Below are 21909 nucleotides of genomic sequence, written 5' to 3' on the forward strand. Positions count from 1 at the left end.
TCAGTAAGTGCTAGACCTCCCCCCCCTCCCTTCCTACTTCTGCCTGGCATCCCCTGCCCCCGACCAGTTCTCTCCTCCCCTGCCCTCTTCCTCCCTTCTTCCTCTGCCTCCCTCTTTCTTCCTTTCTTAATTTTTCCCACCGTAATATCACGTGGGCATTTTTCCAATTAAGGCCAATGTCACTCTGACTTTTTAGTCATCCTCTGTGTGTCCTGAGATTTTACATGAAGGACCATTCCAGGGGCCAGTGCTCGTGGTGGCAGAGCCATGCTTAAAAATGTGTAACCCACATTCCTCTCACTGGTAGTATCATCTTAGGGCAGAAAGTTGGTGCTTTTCTTTTTAACGTGCCCTACCCCAGCTGAGCTTAAGCCTTGCGTGTTAAGCAAGGGGTTTGAGAGATCCATCGTAAATGCTTTTCAGTTGAAGGACATTTATTCATTGAGTGCCGTGAGACTCAAAAACAAGTGCAAACATGCTGTTTATATGTCCCATGGAGGAAGAGAAGAGCCCTCAGGTTTGGCTAAAGGAACTTGACCCTTAGTTTGCTTTGAGCGAGGATTGACACAGAGGTGAGCGGGAGTGTTTCCCACGCTAGGGGATGAACACTCTCTTTTTGTGATGAACACACTGGAACAGAACAGTATTGCCCAGAGTGTGATCTAGTAAACGCTAATTCTATCAGCTCCTCTAGGACACCATGATTCTGCAGGAAACTCTGAATTCTTTATCTTTGTCTTGGAGTTTAAGGTTGTCCATTGGCAGAAAAGGATACAAGAAGTTTGGGCTTCAAAGAAACCCGTTTATTTATCCAAGGCTTCCTTAAATTCCTTGACTCTAGCATGCTGGGTCTTTTTGTTTGTTTTGTGGTTCCGCATCCTGGTGTCACAGGCTGTGGGCCCTGTTGGTTAGGAACCAGCTTAGAGAGGAAGTCCTCGGGAAGAAATAAGTGCCCTGCAGAGGGTTCCTGGCTGAGAGCAGGTGGCTTTTTCGTCTGCGCCTGGGGAAGGAATGGAAAGGCTGCCGCCTGCCCCCTCGGCAACGTGGCTTTGTTAATTACCTCTTGCATCTTCTCACTGTGGCCGGCTTACAAATAGAACCACAGCTTCCCTGTCCACAGCAGATTCTTACCTGGATCACTTTCTGCCTTGGGCTGGTGTCCTATTTGCTGTTCTTATGGCCAAGCTTCTGGAAACCCATTTCTCTATGTCCACATCCTCCCGTTCTCCCCCTCTGTGGGCTGCGTGCTGCCCTGCAGATAACATTTCCCTACAGGTCGCCAGGAACCCTGGTGCCAAGTCCCGTGAGCTCAGTGAGCTTTCTACCAATCATTTCCTCCCAACCTCTGTTTTCTCTGATGCGCTTGACCTTTGTAGCAGCCTCTCCTTCAGGAAACGCTGTCCTGCTTGTCAGGGGATTCCGTCCTGTCCCAGCACTCATTTCTCCTCTTCCTCCCACCTTTAAATGTTCACACACCCGTTCACGCTGTTCTTCCTCTCTCGGCCGTCCTTGGGCAGGCCGAGCCTTTCATCTGACCTGGTGCCACATCTCAGTGCACGGCGGTGAGAGGAGGACCTTGGATGCAGGCTGTGTGGGCTTCAGCCTCATGTCACCTTGAGGAAAGGACTTCCTCTCTCTGTGCCTCCGTGTCCCCATCTGTAAGATGGGCATCATATTTGTACCTATTTCACTGGGTGGTTGTGAGTATTAAATCAGAAAATAATTGTAAAAGACTTAGAACAGTTTTAAGAGCACAGTAAGTACTCAACAAATAAATATATATTTGCTGTTATCACTACGTCCCATCCCACACGCACCTGTTTCTCCTTTAATGTCTTTCATATCAAACCTGAAGTGTCTATCCCACTCCTCATCTCTCTCATCTTTCAATGACCAAGTCTTCCCCCGGGTATTCTCATTCTGTTGGACCACCCAGGCTGAAGCTACCCCAGTAATTGTTTTCAGTGGGCCCTTCTGTCCCCAAATACAAATACAATGAGCAGATGAAGAGATGGATGGAATGGAGACCAGTGCATTTCCCCAGCAATGACTTTGCCCACATGTTGAGGAAAATTGTGCTGACTGAGTGGCATTCCTGCCTCTGCATTGTCTGAGTGCTTCCCATTAGCACAACCTTCCCTTTGTTTGCAGACCTGCAGACACTTGCTCTAACCCTCATGCTTTCCCACGCCCCAATGGTTTTCAGGTACAATCTGTGACTGGGTCTTAGATAGTTCAGGACACCTGCAGGCAGTCAAGGCCTGAGTCTCTTCAAACAGAGAAGGCAGAAAGCTTTATTTGTGGAAAAGCCCACCTGTACACATATAAAACTGTGTGACAGAGCTAACGCTTGCCCGACGAGCCTCACTCATGCAATGACTTGGTCTTTTGATGGGTTCACCTGTGGTTCCACTGCACGAGCTGTGACAAAGGGGGTTAGGAAAGGCTTCTGGCAGGAAGGTGTGTCTGAGCTGCCAAGTGAATGAGGAGGAGGAGTGAATCAGCAGAGGGGAGAGGCGGGAATGTCCGGAATAAAGGACACATACAGAGGCTCTGTGGCAAGAGGACAGGTGACATGGCCCCGGGAGGAACTGACGTGAAGCATAGGGGAGTGAATGTTATGAGGAGAAAGGATTAGTGTGTGCTCACTCACATTTCTGCACCTGTCACAGGGTCATTCAAAAATGGACTGATTGGTGGTTTTGTTGCCCATTACCCAACTACTCTGTTGGCACTACAAAGGCCTAGGGGCCAGTCTGTATTATTCGAAGCTGGTGTCAGGACACCAGGCTCCAGGCCTGCACTGTATTGTAGTAGAGGCTCGGTGGGCATTTGTGATAGAGTGCATTGGCGTGCTTCAATAGAGTTATGGGTAGGAAGCCAGCCCTGCAGTGGCCTCTCCATAGCCGTGTTTGACCCTCTCAATCCAGTCTTCCTCATGGAAAAGACTGCATTGCACTTAGAATCTTGTTCCAGCCACTTCCATTGCCTGCTAAGACCATGTGACTTGGCCCTGTCGTCCTCTCCTGATTGGGCTCACTGCCTGTTCCTGACAGCCTTCTTCACCACGTGCCTTCCACTCATCTTACCCTGGTTCCCGGTTCATGGCAAGCCTTTCCCTTCCCCATGATTTCCCATCCACTCTTCCCAATGCCTACTGCAGCCCATTCCCTGTGACTGGTTCCTTCTCCTGGCTCTTCAGGTCTCAAGGTAGGCATCACCTCCTTAGAGCAGCCTTCCGGACCCCCAGCCCCAGCCCGGAGCAGACCGCTGACCTTATGATCCCAGAGTCCCTTGCACTTGCCTTCACAGCCCAGGTGCATTTGTAGCAGTGCCCATGAGCGACTGTGTGACTCGGAAGCTCTCCTCCCCCAGACTGTCGGCTTAATGAGAAGCGGGGCCGTGTCTGCTCCGTGCAGAGCACACATAGGCAGGCACTCAGTAAATATTTGTTGGGTACATGAATTTATTTTAGAAACCCTATGTTGGCAGCAGTGGAGAATAAGGAGTAGACAATAACCTAACTGAAAAGTGGTAAGGACCTGAACCAGCACGGTCAGAGGGGAGAAAAGGGGACGCATCCTGATCTCTGTGAAGGATTTGACTTTCACAAGTCTCATTAGATCTGCGGGTCAAGGGCAAAGGGGGCCTGGGGGATAATTTCCGGTCTGGCACCTCGGTGGATATTGCTGGCAATATATTGCCACGTTAAAGGAAAAGAATGCACTCCAGACTTGTTGGCATAAAATGAATATTTCATGACATTGACAGGTTCTTTGTCAGGATTGCAGACAGGCGCAGTGGGCGGGCTGTTTCTGCTCCGGGGTGTCTGAGGCCTTAGCTGTAGAGGCTTCAACAGCTGAGGGGATTTGAACTGTTGTGGCCTGGTACGATCTGGAAGCTTCTGCACTCCTGTGTCTGGCACTGGAGCTGAATAACTCAGAGGCTCACCTGGGGCTTCAGGTGCCCCCTCCAGTGTCTGTCTGGGGCTTCTCCCCACAGGGCGCCGGCTGAAGTGGCAGTGCCCTAAGAGATCAAAGCAGAAGCTTGTGGCAGAATTCAGGCAGCATGGCTAGTGCTCCGTTCGCTTGGTTATAGGAAAGTCACTGGGGCCAGCCCTGATTCAAGGGAAAGGAAATTAGATGCCGCTTCTCGATGAGGTCACAGTGCAGGACGGGAGATACAGTTGCGGCCGCCTTTGGAGAGCGCTTTCTGCCTCAGTGCAGAAGAGACATTTGTAGGATGAGTCAAGGTGGGGGCGGGGGTGGAGTCCCTCTGTAGGTCAAGGGGAAGGTGGTTGTTTTAAACCCGACCAGTTTGAGATATTTCTGAAGAGACATCCACTTGTGTTGCTGGCGAGGCGGCAATTGGAAATAGAGGATGAGGTGGTAAGAAATGATGAATGGTGCAGCCTTGTCCTGGGAAAGTGACAATTTTAAATTCTTAACCACAATGGAATGGACAGCATTGAGCTCTGGTTTCCAGAATGCCATCTTTAGAGTAACTGGTTGACTCTTGGGCTTTGCTCTGCCCAGGTAAGTGGCATAATCTTAGGGAGAGGGAGAGAACAGGTAAGGGCTTTGGGAGACAAGCTTCTTTCATGAATGAGTCCCTGCCCTCCCTCCTTCCATAACTGCTCACACCCACACAGTGCAGCCATTCTTCAGTATGTTTGCATACATTTTGCATACATTCTCATACTTGTGAGATTAGCAAAGATATATAATTACAGCATATTAGAACATACTGATTAAGGCCTAACCTGTGGTGGCGCAGTGGATAAAGCGTCAACCTGGAATGCTGAGTTCCCTGGTTTGAAACTCTGGGCTTGCTTGGTCAAGGCATGTATGGGAGTTGGTGCTTCCTGCTCTTCTCTCTCTCTCTCTCTCTCTCTCTCTCTCCCTCCCTCTCTCCCTCCCTCCCTCTCGCTAAAATGGAAAAAAAAGAACATACTGATTCTGATTCTGCAACTTGGAACTGGAGATGGTTCACACATCTGGATAACAGTGTGAATAAGACTGTGGGGGGGGACGTGCTAAGCCCCTTGCAGGGCAGCTTCCAGGCATGTGTGTGCCTGTGCATAGCTGGTGGGCTCAGCCCTCGCCTCGCCCTGGACCTGCTCCTGAGAGGCAGCCCCTAAAGTCCTTTCTTCTTGACTGGTTCCTCACTGGGTTGGGATGCACTCTGTACTTGAACGTGTAATACTGCATTTCTTTAAAAGTCTTTCCTGACTCCGTGTTTTGTGTCAGGGTGAAATGCTCGCTGGTGGCCAGCATTTAGAGTGGAATGTTTAATCCCTAAGGGTTAAAGGCATCGCCACGTGAGCATCAGGACACAGGGGAAGTGTCCTCAGTGTGTCTTCAGATGCGATGTGGCATCAGCAAAGCACAGATGGCTGCAAATCCCATAGAAATGCTCTTTTCAGAGAAGAATCCAGAATCAAGGGTGTGAACATCTATGAATTCTATTTTATATGGAATCAAAAACCAGATTAAACTAGTCCATTGAAATACGTGAATCCTAGGAACTCCTTGGAGCACACTGGGAGCGGTATTTTCCACTTGATTAGATGCGTTTGCGGTTTTGACATATACCTAACATGTGGAAATTCCACTCTGACTGCCTAATAATTTCTTTCTCTAATTGGCCGTAAACTGCCCGCCGCCACTTCAGCCTTAAGAACAGCATAGTAACTGGCAGCTTGTAAAATAAAGGGTGTGGGGCGGTGGGAGGCGTGGTGTTCCTGTGCTGAGTGATTTGTAGTGGGGGAGGGGTGGAGACTCTGCCATCTGGCTTCTCAGTAGTGTCATTTATGACTGAACCTTAAGAGAGGCGCTCTCGTTTATGGAGACCCAGCCTGGCTGTTGTTTTTCTTACTGCCTGCTTCAACCTGAGTTTCTAACAGGTTCGTAATGGTAGAACTGCCCCCTCCCCAGAATAACTGAGGATGCTCGACCTTGATGGTGCATAAGAATCACGTGTGGAGGTTTTATTATAAAACTTCGCAGGTGCCTGGGCCCAGTCCCTGGAGATGCCGGTAGAGTAGATCTAGAGTAAGACAAGAGAAAAATAATAATTTTAAATGGGCCCTGGCTGGGTTGCTCAGTGGATAGAGTGTCATCTCGGTGTGCTGGAGGTCACAGGTTCAATCCCCAGTCAGAGCACATACAAGAAGCAAACAATGAGTGCACAACTAAGTGGAACACGAGTTGATGCTTCTCTCTCCCTCTATCTCTCTCCCTTTCTCTCTATTTCCTCCTTCCCCCTTTCCAATGCCCTCTCTGTCTCTCCCTAGCCCCCTTCTTTCTCTCTCCTCCCTTCATCTCTCAAATCAATGGAGGAATAAACAAACAAGCAAATAAATAAATAAATAAAATTGATTTCACCATTTAAATCTCCAATCAGTAGAAAAATCCATTGCATGCTCTCCCCAGCACACCTGCTCCTTCAAGCCTGGGGGGTCACCAGCTAGCATCACCAGGGTGCTCATTAAACACAGAGCCTCCAGCTCCTCCCTGACAAGCCAGCCAGATCTGTTAAGAAACGATAGTGTTCTCAGCGAGGGTGAGGGGTGTTTATTTCTAAAGGCAGCTGAAAACTCAAAGTCCTGTTCTGCTCGAACTCTGCAGTATATTGCTTTAGCGAAGAAGTATGTTGTTGGGAGGGCCCATCACCCACAGGTGTGATGGAAGCAGGAGAAAAGCTGAGAAATGCTGCACCTGAACAGTGAGTGCTTCATGACTTTACCTGCAAATCAGGGCCACCTGGGAGCTTCGATCGGCTCACCTAGCCTAAAACAGAAACCCCTGGGGATGGAGCCCTGAGCATTGGGATGTGATTTTAAAGAAAAGCCCCTGGGGATTCCATTAGGCTCAAGAGCACCACATGGCACAGTCACAGAGGTCTGAGTGTGGCCTGAGATTCTCCATTTCTAACCAGATCCCAGCCACCAAAAGTAGCATCATGGGGTCACTTTTTAATTTCATTTTTACTCCGCCTTTTTTCTTGCCTGCATTCATTTAGCCATCCTTCTGCAGTTCTTGACTCTGTCTTCTCTCCATTTCCAATCCCTTAGTTCTGGTCCAGGTGCTCACCAACTCTCCGTTCTGAGATTGTAGTGGTCTTCTGCCTCTAGACGTATTCTCTTCAAATACATCCAGCTCATGGTTGCTAATGTGACCTGGGTCAACAACCATATGCCTATGCCCTTCCCTTCTTGGAGCCCTGTGTGGAGCCTCCCCTGCTCCAGGCATGCTGTGCCAGGCCCCGTCCACCTACCTGTCATTCCTGGGAGCCACTCTGTGGTCCGCAGATACCCAGCTCTTTGCATTTGAACTCAGGCCAAGCTGTTTCATAGTTTTCGCCTTTGCTGCTATCAGTTTCGTCTCTCCCTTCGAGTCATAATTTTGGGATAGCTTTTAAGAGTCCACTCAAAGGGCACTCCCTCCAAAAGGTGTTCCCTGACACATCTGTCCCCTGGCCAGATTTATTGCTGTGCTTTGGGGTTTCTATACTGCCAACTGCTTATCTTTACCCTTAGGTTGTCTTGTGTCATACATCGTCTTTGATGTGTTTAGGATCTCTCTCCCCCTACCCTGGCAGGACAGTCCACTCCTTGAAGTGGGGATTGTGGCTGACTGAGAGACAGTCACTCTCTGAAATGGGTTCTAGCTCTATTTTATTCTGAATTAGTGGTTCTCAAACTTGAGCATGTGTGAGAATTACAGGTGTGGATTCTCACAGGTGCCAGTCCATGCTGAGGTCCTGATATGTCTGTTCTGGGGTGGCGCTGACAACGGGCATTATGTATAAGATGCCACTGGTCTGCACCCTCACTTTGGGAACCACTGCTACAATAACAGTATTGTTGCGGCCGACCTGCACTTTCTCCATCCGCGTGTTTCAGTGACTGTGAGTGTGGACAGAGGTGAGCTTGATCTAGAAAGACCAGGAGGTCTGTCGCAAGGAGGCTGATCTTCGTCCATTTTCCTGGGCAGAGTTGATTTTATCATTTGTTAAATGTCACCTTCTGTCCTACCCTTTGTGACCTGTTGGCTGTTTTGAGCCCGGATTAGAGAAGAAGGACCCAGCATGTGTATGGCTCAGTGACCAGTAAGCGTTAGGGACCTAAGAAAGGCAGGACCCCTCCTGGTATCTGGAGTGAAGAGCATACAAGGTGAACTTCTCTCTGTACTACTCCTGCCCCTAACCTGACACCTCCCAGGCCACATTCAGCCACAGGCCCTAAGGAGACCTTGGCTGGGCTCACTGTTAGGTCAGGCTTCCCCCGGTCACCTGTGCTTATCCTTCTTGCCGTCCTCAGCATCCTGGGCTAGCTCCCTCCAGCACTACCTTTCTTTGGGGCTTCCTCTTGCCTCTCTTTTGATTTATTTTTCCCTATATTTTCAAATACTAAAAAGTGTATAGAACATAAATACACAGTTTCACAAATAGTCATTAAGTAAACACATGTTTAAATGCTGTTACCAGTTTCTCAAACATCCTTCCAGGTATACACTCACATTTGTAGGGGCAAAGAGTACTTATAAACATGTGCTCTTGTATACCTTTGTTACACATATACATGCACCTACATGTGAACGTGTGTCCTGCATGCAGTCCTGCTGTGCATTAATTCTGTGTGCCATGCCGCTGAAAGCTCAGTCACTTAGTGTTGTTTGGAGATCTTCCCTGTTAGTGCCATGACGGTACCTCCTCTTTTGCTGACTGCGTAGGCTTTCATTGTGTGAATGCTTAACCAGGTGTTCATGGTAGCATGCAGGTATTTTCTTATCTTCCTGATAAACAGGGCTGCATTGAATAGGCCTGAGCTATGTTATTCCTTGTGTGAATGAGTATATGCATGGGGGATACATTCCTAGAAGTGGGATTACTCAGTGTGTGTGTGTGTGTGTGTGTGTGTGTGTGTTATAGTTTGATAGACCTGTTCACATTGCTCCCTGCAGAGACCACCAAAGAGGGCTGTTTTCTCCCCTCTTTTTTTCAGCTCAACATGTCATCAACTTCCTTACTCATTGCTTGTATTTTGCCAGCATAGGATAAAAGTTTGTGCCCCCAGATGACATTGCATTTCTCATGCGCTTGAGTATCTTTTCACATATTTAAGAGCCATTTGAATTTCCCTGTATCTGAACTGTCTAGTCACGTCCTTTACCCATTTCTCTCTTTGGTTGTTTGTTTTCTTTTTCCTTTTTAACATTAAACTTTTTTTTTGTATTTTTCTGAAGTTGGAAATGGGGAGGCAGTCAGACAGACTCCCGCATGCACCCGACCGGGATCCACCCGGCATGCCCACCAGGGGGCGATGCTCTGCCTCTCTGGGGCGTTGCTCTGTCACAACCAGAGCCATTCTAGCACCTGAGGCAGAGGCCATGGAGCCATCCTCAGCACCCGGGCCAACTTTGCTCCAATGGAGCCTTGGCTGCAGGAGGGGAAGAGAGAGACAGAGAGGAAGGAGAAGGGGAGGGGTGGAGAAGCAGATGGGCACTTCTCCTGTGTGCCCTGGCTGGGAATTGAACCTGGGACTCCTGCATGCCAGGCCGACGCTCTACCACTGAGCCAACCAGCCAGGGCCAACATTAAATTTTTGATCTTTTCACTCTACTAGTTTGCTGCAGGTTGTACCAGCCAGTGCCGCTTGCTGGTTGTTGGTGTGTCTGTAAGGAGAGCTCAGAGCCAGCCATGATGGGCTGAGGCCCCAGGCCACACATACTTCCTTTCCCAGATGGGGACGATCAAAGGACGTGCTGGCCGTGGTAACACTCCAAACACCATGTAGCAATATTTATGTTATGAATACACACCAGCTATGGGAATAATCTTCAGCCACAGCTGGTTGATGTTCAGTGCTTCTTGGGACACATATATTGATGGTTTTGCTAGACATAATCCTTGGTGGTTGACATCTTTCTAGTTTTTAACTAAAGGGCCATATGATGAAGGCTTTGTGTATATGTGTAGGGTTATTGTTTTGTTTTTGATAGTAAATTATTACTTCCTCTCTTTTCATAGTCATTTCCATTCTAAAAAATGGGACAAGATTCCTACTTTTTCTATAAATTAGTTTTGTTGTCCAAGTGTCCAGTATAGTTTGCTGTTCCAACTGGGTACTTAGTAAATGTTTCATCAGAAAGACAGACATCGAGGCAGTGGCAGAGGGGGTGGCGGGTCTGCAGACAGACCACACCTAGGAAATACAGAGGCCACACATTGGACTCCAGTGGCCACACCCTTCTTATACAAAGACAAAATGGGAAGGCAGAGAAATGCAACCCAAATGAATCAAGAGAAATCCCCAGAAAAGGACTTGAACGAGTCAGATATTACCAAGTTACCAGATGCAGAGTTTAAAATAATGATTGTTAGGATGCTCAAAGATTGTAGAACAACAATAGATGGTCATTATGAACACCTAAATAAAGAGATAGCAAGTATTAAAAAGGACATTGAAATAATAAAAAAGAATCAGTCAGAAATGACAAATACAATATCAAAAATGAAGACCACAATGGAAGGAATTAAAAGCAGGATGGATGAAGCTGAAGATCGAATCAGCGAGTTAGAGGACAAGATAAGTGAAAGCATAGAAGCAGAGCAGCAAAAAGAAAAGAGACTCAAAAGGTCTGAGGAAACTCTAAGAGAGCTCTGTGGCAACATGAAAAGAAATAACATCCACATCATAGGGGTTCCTAAAGAAGAAGAGAAAGAACAAGGGATAGAGACTTTGTTCAATCAAATTATAGCTGAAAACTTCCCTAAATTGATGCAGGAGAAAGTCATACAAGTTCAAGAAGCACAGAAAATTCCATTAAAGAGAAACCCAAAGAAATCTACACCAAGACATACCATAATTAAAATACCAAAGCTAAGAGATAAAGAGAAAATATTAAAAGCTGCTAGAGAAAAAAAGGCTATCACCTACAAAGGAGCCCCATAAGGATGACATCTGACTTCTCAACAGAAACACTTGAGGCCAGAAGGGAATGGCAAGAAATATTCAAAGTAATGCAGAACAAGAGCCTACAACCAAAGTTACTTTATCTAGCAAGGTTATCGTTTAAAATTGAAGGAGAGATCGCTTCTTGGCCTTTTGGCTAAGATCAAGTGTAGTATCTGTTCTTATCAGCTTAAAATTGAAAGAGCTTCCCAGACAAAAAAAAACCTCAAGAAATTTATTACAACTAAACCAATGCTGCAAGAAATGTTAAGGGACCTGTTGTAAACAGATCAAAGGGGGGAAAGAATTTAGCAAAAGAGGAATACAGCTTTAAAAAATAAAATGGCAATAAACAACTACATATCAATAATAACCTTAAATGTAAATGGACTAAATGATCCAATCAAAAGACATAGGGTAGTTGTGTGGATAAGAAAACAGAACCCATACATACGCTGTCTACAAGAGACACACCTCAAAACAAAAGATGAATATAGACTGATGGCTATAAAGGGCGAGATCAACAGCAATACTATATAATAGTAGTGGATTTCAATACCCACTAACATCGCTAGAGAGGTTGGACCACCAGACTTTGAGTTCTTACGTCCCACGAGATAAATCACCAGTGTTCTTTTGGCTCACCTGTAAAATTGAGATATTAACTACTTGATGTAACACCCAGCATACGAAGCCCTAGACAAATGTTGCTATGGGGCTACATACATCATAGGACAGTCGGCCAAAAGCAGATGGGCAAAATCAAAACAGGTGTGTGGATTCGGGGTGACAAGTCCACTGTGAAACCTGCCTCCAGCAAGTGCTTAGCCAGTTGTGGACCTCTGGAGATGATAAAAACAAACAAGTTTGTAGCAGCCTGGGGGCAGCAGCCACAGTCCCACCACCAAGGACCCTAAGATACCCCATAAACCAAGAGGTGCCTATCCCCTGCTACTTGGGGTTCCAGAAGTGGGAGTCCCTTGGTTTCGGCTCTTCTCTTCCTTCAGGAAGAAAAGCCAACCTTGCCACGAAAGAGGGGTTACCACGAGGAAGAGAGGTAGGTGTTGTGTCTAAAGCCAGGGAGGAAAATGTCGAGAGGACAAAAGGTGGATAGCGAGCTGTGTGATGTCACTGGGTTGCAGCCCAAGTCCCTAGTGTTCAGGCAGGCAACCCCACCTCACACTCACGCTCTTCAGAGCTGTCTGGAGCACTTACTCATACAGTCCTTCCTGGCTGTGGTTTCCCAAGGCTGTAGCTGAGAGTCACACCACCATCCCCACCCCCACCATCACCACCACCACCACTTCCACTGCAATCATCACCATCATATCCACCATCACCACCACCACCACCACCACCACCACCATCACCACCGCCACCATCACCACCCCTACCTCCACCAGCACCACCTCCACCATCCCCACCACCACCACCATTAACACCCACACACTCACCCCCACCATCACCGCCACCACCCCCACCAACAACATCCCCACCACCACCTCCACCATCAGCACCCCTACACCCATCAGTACCACTTCCACCATCAGCACCACCCCCTCACCTACCATCACCATCACCACCATTACCACCACTACCCCCACCATCCCCACCACCATCCCCACCACCACCACCACCACCACTACCACCCCCACCATCACCACCACCACCATCCCCACCACCACCACCACCTCCATCCCCACCACTACCACCCCCACCATCACCACCACCTCCATCACCACCACCACCATCCCCATCACCACCACCTCCATCCCCATCACCACCACCTCCACCATAACCACCACCTCCATCCCCACCACCACCACCACCACCATCACCACCACCTCCATCACCACCACCACCATCACCACCACCTCCATCCCCACCCCCATCACCACCACCACCATCCCCATCACCACCACCACCACCCCCATCATCACCACCACCTCCATCCCCACCACCACCACCTCCACCATCACCACCACCTCCATCCCCACCACCACCATCCCCATCACCACCACCCCCACCATCACCACCACCACCATCGCCATCATCACTACCACCTCCACCATCACCACCACCACCATCCCCATCACCACTACCACCACCATCACCATCACCACCACCTCCACCATCACCACCACTTCCATCCCCACCACCACCATCCCCATCACCACCACCCCCACCATCACCACCACCACCATCCCCATCACCACCACCTCCACCATCACCACCACCTCCACCTCTCCCACCACCAACAACACTTCTCCTCTTCCTCTTTCCCTTTCCCACAATAGTCCCTAAACGATGACTGAACTCATATTTCTTCAGGGGAAGTTCAAGAGATAGAGTTGGGAGGGCATCAAGATTCACGGGCAACCAAAAGAGGCAAGTCATCCTGTAGACTTAGCAATTCCACTCCTAGACAGATACCTGTGGGAAAGAATCTTATGAGTTCCAGGAGACAACCATGAGAAGGTTTACAGTGAAATAATGTGCAATAGCAAACAGTAGAAACACTCCAAATAGCCACTGACAGAGATTTGATAAACAATGGGTGTGTGCAGATAATGGGATAGTATGAGATGGTGGCACTAAATAGCGGGTGTTCACATTTACATGAATGATACTCACATCGAGGGAGCAAAGGCAATTCACAGAAGAATACACATGATATAACTCCAAAACTGGCCTGAGCAATATATTGTTTGGGGTGCTTGTTTGGTAAACCTGTATAGAAAATCAGTAGGATGATGAGCAGAGGTGTTAGGAATGTGGTTGAGTGAATGGGGACACACAGGAGGTCTCCACAGAGTTGACAATTGTTCTGTTAACCCTTTGAGTACTGAGTTTCTTTTGTTAATCCTTTGAGTGAGGACAGACATGAACCTTAGTACTACTCAAAGGGTTAAACCAGGAGACAACATCTTCTGATAATGCAAAAACTACCCCCAAGGAGAATCCAATTCTAGAGAGTAAGTGTAGGGTGGGGCTAGGAAGGAGTGTTTTAAGAGGTACCTGTTGAGTGAGAAGTGTTTCCCCAAGCGACAAGAGAGCCTGTGGACTTTCTCAGTTGCCCTGGAATTTTGCCACGGTGATTGAATGGTAGGTGTGACATTAAGCAGGTAAAATGAACTTACAAAGATGACAGATACCAGCAAGGTCAGGGTAAAGCAGTACATAACACTGATCTACGATCAAGACATGAAGTGTTGACTTCACTGGGGATGCCCCCCCCTTTTTTTTCTTTATCCATTCACTAAATATTGAATGGGTTATAAATGTTAGATATTAGTTCCCTAGACCTGCTGTAACAAAGTACCACAAACTGGACGGTTAAAGACAAGTAACTGAGTTCAAAGAAAGTAATTGAATTTAGCGATGACCTTCTGGGTTTCTGGGACTTTAGTTCGGGCCATGTTTACATGCGGATTGCTCTCTCAGAATTCTAATGTTCCATGGACAAGTGACCACATGTTTGTTAGTGTGCTAGGACTGCCGTAAACGAAGAACCACAGACTGGGGAACTTGAACAGCAGAAATTTCTTGTCTCATCGTTTTGGAAGCTGAAAGTCCAAGATCAGGGTGTTGACCCTGTTCATTCCTGCTGAGGGCGGAGAGGGAAGGATTTGTTTCAGGCCTCTCTCCTTGGTTTATAGGACTTTCCCCTGCGGTTTGACATCATCTTACCTCTGTGTGTATCTCTGCATCCAAATTTACTTTCTTTTCATAAGGATATGAGTCATATTGGATTAAGGTCCATCCTGATGACTTCTCTTTAAATTGATCACATCTGCTATGACCCTAGTTCCCAAATACAATCATATTCTGAGGGGGGGGGGTTAAGATTTTAGCATATAAATCCTGGAAACAAATCAATCCATAAAAACATGCTACTTCTCTACTTGATGGACTTTCTTCTTTCTTTTTTACAGACTGTACCTGGCAAGTCAAAGCCAATGATCGAAGCTTCCACGAACAGCCTCATTTTATGAACACAAAGTTCTTTTGTATTAAGGAGAGCAAATATGCAGTAAGTTGGTTTTAACTGCCTAAAATTACCTTTACTAGAAGCCAGTTTTTCCAATGGCTAGCACACTTACTAGTGTCCTGTGACACCTGCCTTCTAGACAACCCCTGGCAGGGGCCGCTGATCATCATTGTTAGTTCTCTATGTCATCACAGTAAGTGTGACTGCCCTGAGGCTTTATGGGGGGGGGCTTCAAACAAAACAAAACAAAATAATGTAGATTGAAAATTTCCCTATGTATTGTATTTGCAGAACTCGCTTCAAAATGTATGAAAGAATTTGCTATAATATCACAGAAGCCTTATGTTTGAAAGTAAAAAAAAGTTGAAAGGAACCTTAATAACTTATCTCTCTCCCTTTTCTGCCTGTGACAGATTTAGATATTTTGAAGATACTTTCATCTCAAGAATGATCATTACTTTTGAAATATGATAAAAAACACTTGTTAAGTGTGGGCTTAAATGTTATGTCTGTTAGTTCTGTAGGACTACTATAACAATATACCATAAGCTGGCTGGTTGAAGACAACAGAAATGCATTGTCTTGTAGTTTAAGGGATTAGAGTCCAAAATTAAAGGGCTGGCAGGGTCAGTTCCTTCTGTACTATCTGAGGAACAGTCTGGTCCAAGCACCTGCCCTAGGCGCTGGTGGCGGCCGACCGACAATTTTTGGACTTCCGTGGCGTATAAAAGTATCATTCTCGTCTGTGCCTCAGTCTTCACGTGGACTTCTCTCTATCTGTCCCTCTGTGCCCAATTTTCCCCTCGTTCTGAGGGCAGCAGTCATTGGATTAGGGCCCCACCTTAACCCAGGATGACTTCACTATATCTCGATTGCATCTGCAAAGACCCTATTTCCAAATGAGATGACATTCACAGGTATCGGGGTTAGAACTTGAGCATGTCTTTTGGGGCACACAGTTCATCCCATAATAGTGTCTATTATTTTTTCTTACACCACAGTCTCTATCCTTCCCCTTAAATAAAAGTGTTCCTTTCCTTTCCTGCTTTGCCGCCCGTATTGACAGCTCCCCTTGTACCGTGTTCTAAGAGGCTCTGAGCGGTCAAGGATATGGCAGGCCCATTTGGTCACAGTTGAATTTGTCGGAGACTTCTGGGTGATATGCCTGCATCTTGATGCCATCTGTAACTTAAGTCTCCAAGGAGTCATTTTGAGGTCTGGTTAGAATTAAAAGCTTAAAAGAAAACCCTCAGTGTCTTTCTGACTGACAGATGATGTCTGTGTCGCTGTCGGCCGTAGGACTGAGTGCTTTTTGCAGATGTGTGTACATTGCATGACTTACATGGACTATCTTATTTTCTCCAACAGAGCAATGCAATCAAAACCTACAAGTATAATGCGTTTACCTTTCTACCGATGAATCTGTTTGAGCAGTTTAAGAGAGCAGCCAATTTCTATTTCCTGGTCCTTCTTATCTTACAGGTAATGCCCTTTGATCTCTGAAATCTGCTTTGGATTATGGTGACCCAACAATTAACTTGTGGATGCACATAATGCAACTAATCTTGAAAGTTTTTTTCTTGCAGCAGGGGTCTGCATGGAAGGGAATGTGCTTCACACTCAAAACTGGCTTCATCACTGTTAAATGAACAGGGAAAGGGAGCAAATAAATGGCAATGTTATTTTAATTCTGAATGTAAAATAAAATTTCATTGTATACTGATATGAGTGTTACAACTGGCCTCCCTGATGTGAACCAAGTTCAAATCTTCACATTGTAAAATTATTTGTACCTTAAAGTTAAACCTATTATTTATGTTTGCCCTTTATTTTTTATTTAAATGCCTAATTTCCCCAAGAACATTATTGATTTTATTAACATTTTGATCATAAATCTCAATTATTTTTGTGAAGTGGTTTTACATTGGAAAAAGCCTATTTTTTCTGAGTCTTTTTCTTTTTTCTTGATTGTGGCCAAAAATTTCACTTATCTGGAGAGTACAGTTTCGTCTGTTTAGGAACTGTTATTGTAATCAAAGGAACTCTACCAGTGTGAATTCTACCTTTAGCATCTCATGTGCAGGTTACAGAGGATGGCAGATCCACTTGGTTTGATCACATTCTTTATACCAAGCATTGGATTTCGAAAATTGTCTCACCTGCTGGGATTCACCCAGTAAGGTTTTGTGGAAATGGCAGCATGTGTGTCTGGGTGGGGATGGAGGATGATTGGGGTGGGGAAGAGAGAGAGAGAGAAAGAGGGAGAAAGAGTGTGACACAGAAATAGAGAGAGAGACATAGAGAGACAAATACTTATCAGATTAGTAGACTGTAAGACCCACCGACATGATAATACAGTACAGGATGGTTGTGTTATCAAGAGGGACCTTTGAGACAGACTTGCTGAGATAAACACTGCAACTTATGAAATGCTGCTATGTTTTGAATGGGCTACTTTTCTCTCGCTTCTTCTAGCCGGGAAGGGGGGGTTACACATATTGGCAATAATGTGGGAAGTGATCTTCCTCCCTTCCAACTGCTCTAATTGCTTTAAATCCAAGTTAGGGTAATAGGAATAGCTTTCGACAGCCCTGAATCTGCACTGCTACTTCACTTAGTTCTTGTGCTCTGAGTTGAGTACCATCACAACCTCCATTTTGCAGAGAAGAAATGAGGTCTAGCCAGACAAAGGAAATTGCTCAGAGTCCCATAGTCTGTAAGTGGCAGAACTGGGCAGAACCTGGGTCCAGGAGCTTGACTCTAAAGCCTGTCACTGTCACCAGTCCATTATATGGCTCAATGATCAATGAGGTGGTTTATAAAAGATCTTTACTAAATTGACCTCTCAGTCTTTTCTTCCAATCTGTGGGCTATCTTGATGGAGGCTGGATTGCCTACAAGGCCCGCCTCTTTCTTGCCTAGACCAATAGTAGTAACAGTGAAGGAAGTGCATTCGTTGTTTTTTTTAAAATTCATTTTAGAAAGGAGAGGGAGAGGAGAAAGAGAGAGAGAGAGAGAAGGAGGAGAGGAGCAGAAAGTATCAATTCCCATATGTGCTGGCAAGCCCAGGGTTTCGAACTAGTGACCTCAGTGTTCCAGGTTCACGCTTTATCCTCTGCGCCACCACAGGTCAGGCAGAAGCACTTTCTTCTAGTGCCCCCAACGAGGCCCCATATAATGACCAGCCTTTAGAGCCAGCCACTACCCACTGCCCTCTTTGTCGGTATCAGAGACCCCAAGCCAAGCACCCGGCAGTGTAGAGCCTGCTGTATGCATTCCTGAAAGTGAAAGGACATCTTTCACCCACATCCCATGCCACCCTCCCCCAGTTAATTATGATTTTCACAAAAAACATTGGAGCACTTAATTGTGACCAGTTAAGATCACCATGAGACAGTTCCGGGAGCCACTGTCCTCTGGGCTCTGTTCCAGGAATCCAGAAGCTAGAGAAACCAGATTGTAGGAGAAGGTTGGCTGGATGCTTCGATGCCTTTTGGGCATGCTCTGCAGGATGCCCACTTAGGTGATGGAGAAGATTGGACCTCGAATTACCTGTGGGTCAGATGCCTTCAGGGGCTCACATGCACGCCTCTATTTCTTCCAGGCAATCCCTGAGATCACGACCCTGGCATGGTACACCACCCTGGTGCCCTTGCTACTGGTGCTGGGTGTCACGGCAATCAAAGACCTAGTGGACGACGTGGTAAGGATTTTGTGTGCAACTTACTCCTCGTGGGTGCAAGCTCATTTTTTAGTTTGGTGTTTATGCTTTATATTTTGAGATTATTAAAATAACCTTTCCTCATCTCTCTTCTAAAGGCTCGCCACAAGATGGATAATGAAATCAACAACAGGACCTGTGAAGTCATTAAGGATGGGAGGTACTGTCTGTCATTGGTTACCTAGTTACCAGGCTGTAATGTGTAAATACATCTAGAAACATACTGGGAGATAACCAGTAGAAGTCTATCAGTGCATTCACCCTTTCACTGTAAGGTCTCTCTTAACTTCCTAAGAATGGTACCCACTGGGTGACCTGGAGGATCTACCTAGATTACATTATGGGAGGTTGCGGATTGGGCTGCGATGTCAGCTGTCCTGTGTTCACATTGCCCCTTCAGCCCAGACTTTGCTGCTCATGCCTCTAACTGCTGCTCTTGCCTCTGCTGCAGCTCCTGCCCAGCTGCTTCTTCCCCCTCTGCTGCTGCTCCTGCCTCTGCTGCTGTTCCTGTCCCTGCTGCTGCTCCTGCCCAGCTGCTTCTTCCCCCTCTGCTGCTGCTCCTGCCTCTGCTGCTGTTCCTGTCCCTGCTGCTGCTCCCCTCTTAGCTGCTGCTCCCCCCTCTGCTGCTGCTCCACCCTTCTACTGCTGCTCCTCCCCTCTACTGCTGCTCCCTGCTCTGCTGCTGCTCCACCCCTCTACTGCTGCTCCCTGCTCTGCTGCTCCCCCCTCTACTGCTGCTCCCTGCTCTGCTGCTCCCCCCTCTACTGCTGCTCCCTGCTCTGCTGCTCCCCCCTCTACTGCTGCTCCCTGCTCTGCTGCTCCCCCCTCTACTGCTGCTCCCTGCTCTGCTGCTCCCCCATCTACTGCTGCTCCCTGCTCTGCTGCTGCTCCACCCCTCTACTGCTGCTCCCTGCTCTGCTGCTCCCCCCTCTACTGCTGCTCCCTGCTCTGCTGCTCCCCCCTCTACTGCTGCTCCCTGCTCTGCTGCTCCCTCCTCTGCTGCTGTTTCTGTCCCTGCTGCTGCTCCCCTCTTAGCTGCTGCTCCCCCCTCTGCTGCTGCTCCACCCCTCTACTGCTGCTCCCTGCTCTGCTGCTCCCCCCTCTGCTGCTGCTCCACCCCTCTACTGCTGCTCCCTGCTCTGCTGCTCCCCCCTCTACTGCTGCTCCCTGCTCTGCTGCTCCCCCCTCTACTGCTGCTCCCTGCTCTGCTGCTCCCTCCTCTGCTGCTGTTTCTGTCCCTGCTGCTGCTCCCCTCTTAGCTGCTGCTCCCCCCTCTGCTGCTGCTCCACCCCTCTACTGCTGCTCCCTGCTCTGCTGCTCCCCCCTCTGCTGCTGCTCCACCCCTCTACTGCTGCTCCCTGCTCTGCTGCTGCTCCCTGCTCTGCTGCTCCCCCCTCTGCTGCTGCTCCCTGCTCTGCTGCTCCCCCCTCTGCTGCAGCTCTCATCCCTGCTGCTTCTGCTTCCCTCTCTGCTGCTGCTCCCATCCCTGTTTCTGCTCCCCCTCTGCTGCTACTCCCCCTTCTGCTGCTGCTCTTGTCCCTCCTGCTGCTTCCCCCTCTGCTGCTGCTTCCCTCCCTGCTACATCTGCTTCCCCCTCTGCTGCTGCTACTCCTCTCTATGCTGCTGCTGCTCCTATCCCTGCTGCTGCTCCCATCCCTACTGCTGCTCCTATCTCTGCTGCTGCTCCCATCCCTACTGCTGCTCCCATCCCTACTGCTACTCCCATCCCTTCTGCTGCTTCCCACTCTGCTGCTGCGGCTCCCATCCTGCCGCTGCTCCTGTCCCTGCTGCTCCTCCGCCCCGCCCCTCCCCCCACCCCCACCCCCCACCCCCCTCACACCCCCCACCCCGCTGCTCAGGGCTTTGCTCAGATGCCTTGACACCATCCCCAACTCTACAGCAGAAGGGATTCCTACCTTCCCTGCATTTTCAAAGCATTTTGTTGTCATCTTTCCCAGTATGACCTGAATTTTATTTGATTTATTTGTGTGGGTGTCTCCTCTTTTGTCTCCCACCGTGAGTTTTCAGAGGCTGTCCTGAGTACTGGTTTTGTGTCCACCCACGCCTCCCCACACAGAGCACTCAAGAAATGCTTAAATCAACACAGTCAGCTGTGAGCCAGTAATGGGTGGTTTTTTGAGCAGGCCCCTGGCGGCAAGAACTACAAAGTCAAGTATTTTTTAAAAATAGCAACGAAGGCCCAATCCAAAGACTTTTTACGTGTCAACACGGAGAACAATAACCTGATTCCACTGTGTCTAATTTGAGGATAGATTACGTCAATTTGTAGATATGTTTAGGTGGATTTTTTTTGTCCTTCACGAATAAGTGAATTCTGTTCTGGAGGTTGCCTTAGTCACTTAGCATCATTGTTCTGAAGGGTGGCGAGAGAGACAGCTAGCCACACTCCTCTAGCTAACTTGCCCTCAGCCTGTCTAGCTACACTGGTGAAGAGTAGCCTTGGATTTGGGAGTTGGGGTCACCAATGGGGCACAGCAACAAAGACCTCATAAGGGGAATTGGGAGGTCACAGTGGGAGAGTTCTAGTGAATGAACTCTAGCACCTGCGAAGAGCTATGACAGAAGGTGCTAACTTGTATATATACCATTGGAGGCCCACCTGCAAATCGCTCATTTATAACTTTAAAGATATTGAAATGTACACTAACTACGATTTTCTTTATTGAAAGATAAGCTGATTTTTAAAAAATTCCTGCGATTCATAATTGTAGATTACATGCTTGAAAAATTTGGGAAACCAGCATGTAAGCATATATCTAAAATGTATTTTAAATATCTAGGTCTTTTCTTTTTAATCCATAAATTTATGTAGGACAAACATAGTATAAATTTCTACCTCCAAAAAATTAAATTAATTGTGGTAGGTTCAAACTATGTTGAGAATGTTTTTTCTATATATGAAAACTTTTAAAAACAGACTATATTTTAAAACTTTTTACAATGTTTATTAGAAATGTAAATGGGTATTGCCTATGGAATTGAGTGCTGCAGTCATAGTCATCTCTTTATTTAGTTTACATTTTATCAGTGTCTTTTTTTTTTACTTATAATAAAAGTGATACATACCCATTGAAAAGGTAATTTAAACGTTAAAGTTCCATGCGGATTTCTGGTGGCCTGTGTGGGAGTCATAATGTGTTGCAGTCCTGGGACCACCTGCAATTGAGTTGGCGGTGGCTAGCAGATATGACAGAGGACAGAAGAGGTGGGAACACAGGA

At 47.3% G+C, this 21909-nt stretch overlaps 1 protein-coding gene and 1 pseudogene across 4 annotated transcripts in view; both read left to right on the top strand.

Annotated features, from left to right (window-relative positions):
- Positions 1-21909, top strand: part of ATP8B1 (ATPase phospholipid transporting 8B1) — a 123564-nt gene that overhangs the window by 62484 nt on the left and 39171 nt on the right. For 3 of the 4 annotated variants that reach the window (XM_066247566.1, XM_066247565.1, XM_066247564.1), the window contains 4 exons: positions 14893-14990; positions 16317-16430; positions 18553-18651; positions 18768-18829. In XM_066247566.1, coding sequence (XP_066103663.1) covers positions 14893-14990; positions 16317-16430; positions 18553-18651; positions 18768-18829 — 373 coding nt within the window. The remainder of the gene's footprint in view (positions 1-14892; positions 14991-16316; positions 16431-18552; positions 18652-18767; positions 18830-21909) is intronic. The other variant, XM_066247567.1, reaches the window with a different exon arrangement.
- Positions 11095-11211, top strand: LOC136315852 (U2 spliceosomal RNA; annotated as a pseudogene).

The sequence above is a fragment of the Saccopteryx bilineata genome, chromosome 11 (genome assembly GCF_036850765.1).
Source record: "Saccopteryx bilineata isolate mSacBil1 chromosome 11, mSacBil1_pri_phased_curated, whole genome shotgun sequence".
In the NCBI taxonomy this organism is placed as follows: Eukaryota; Metazoa; Chordata; class Mammalia; order Chiroptera; family Emballonuridae; genus Saccopteryx; species Saccopteryx bilineata.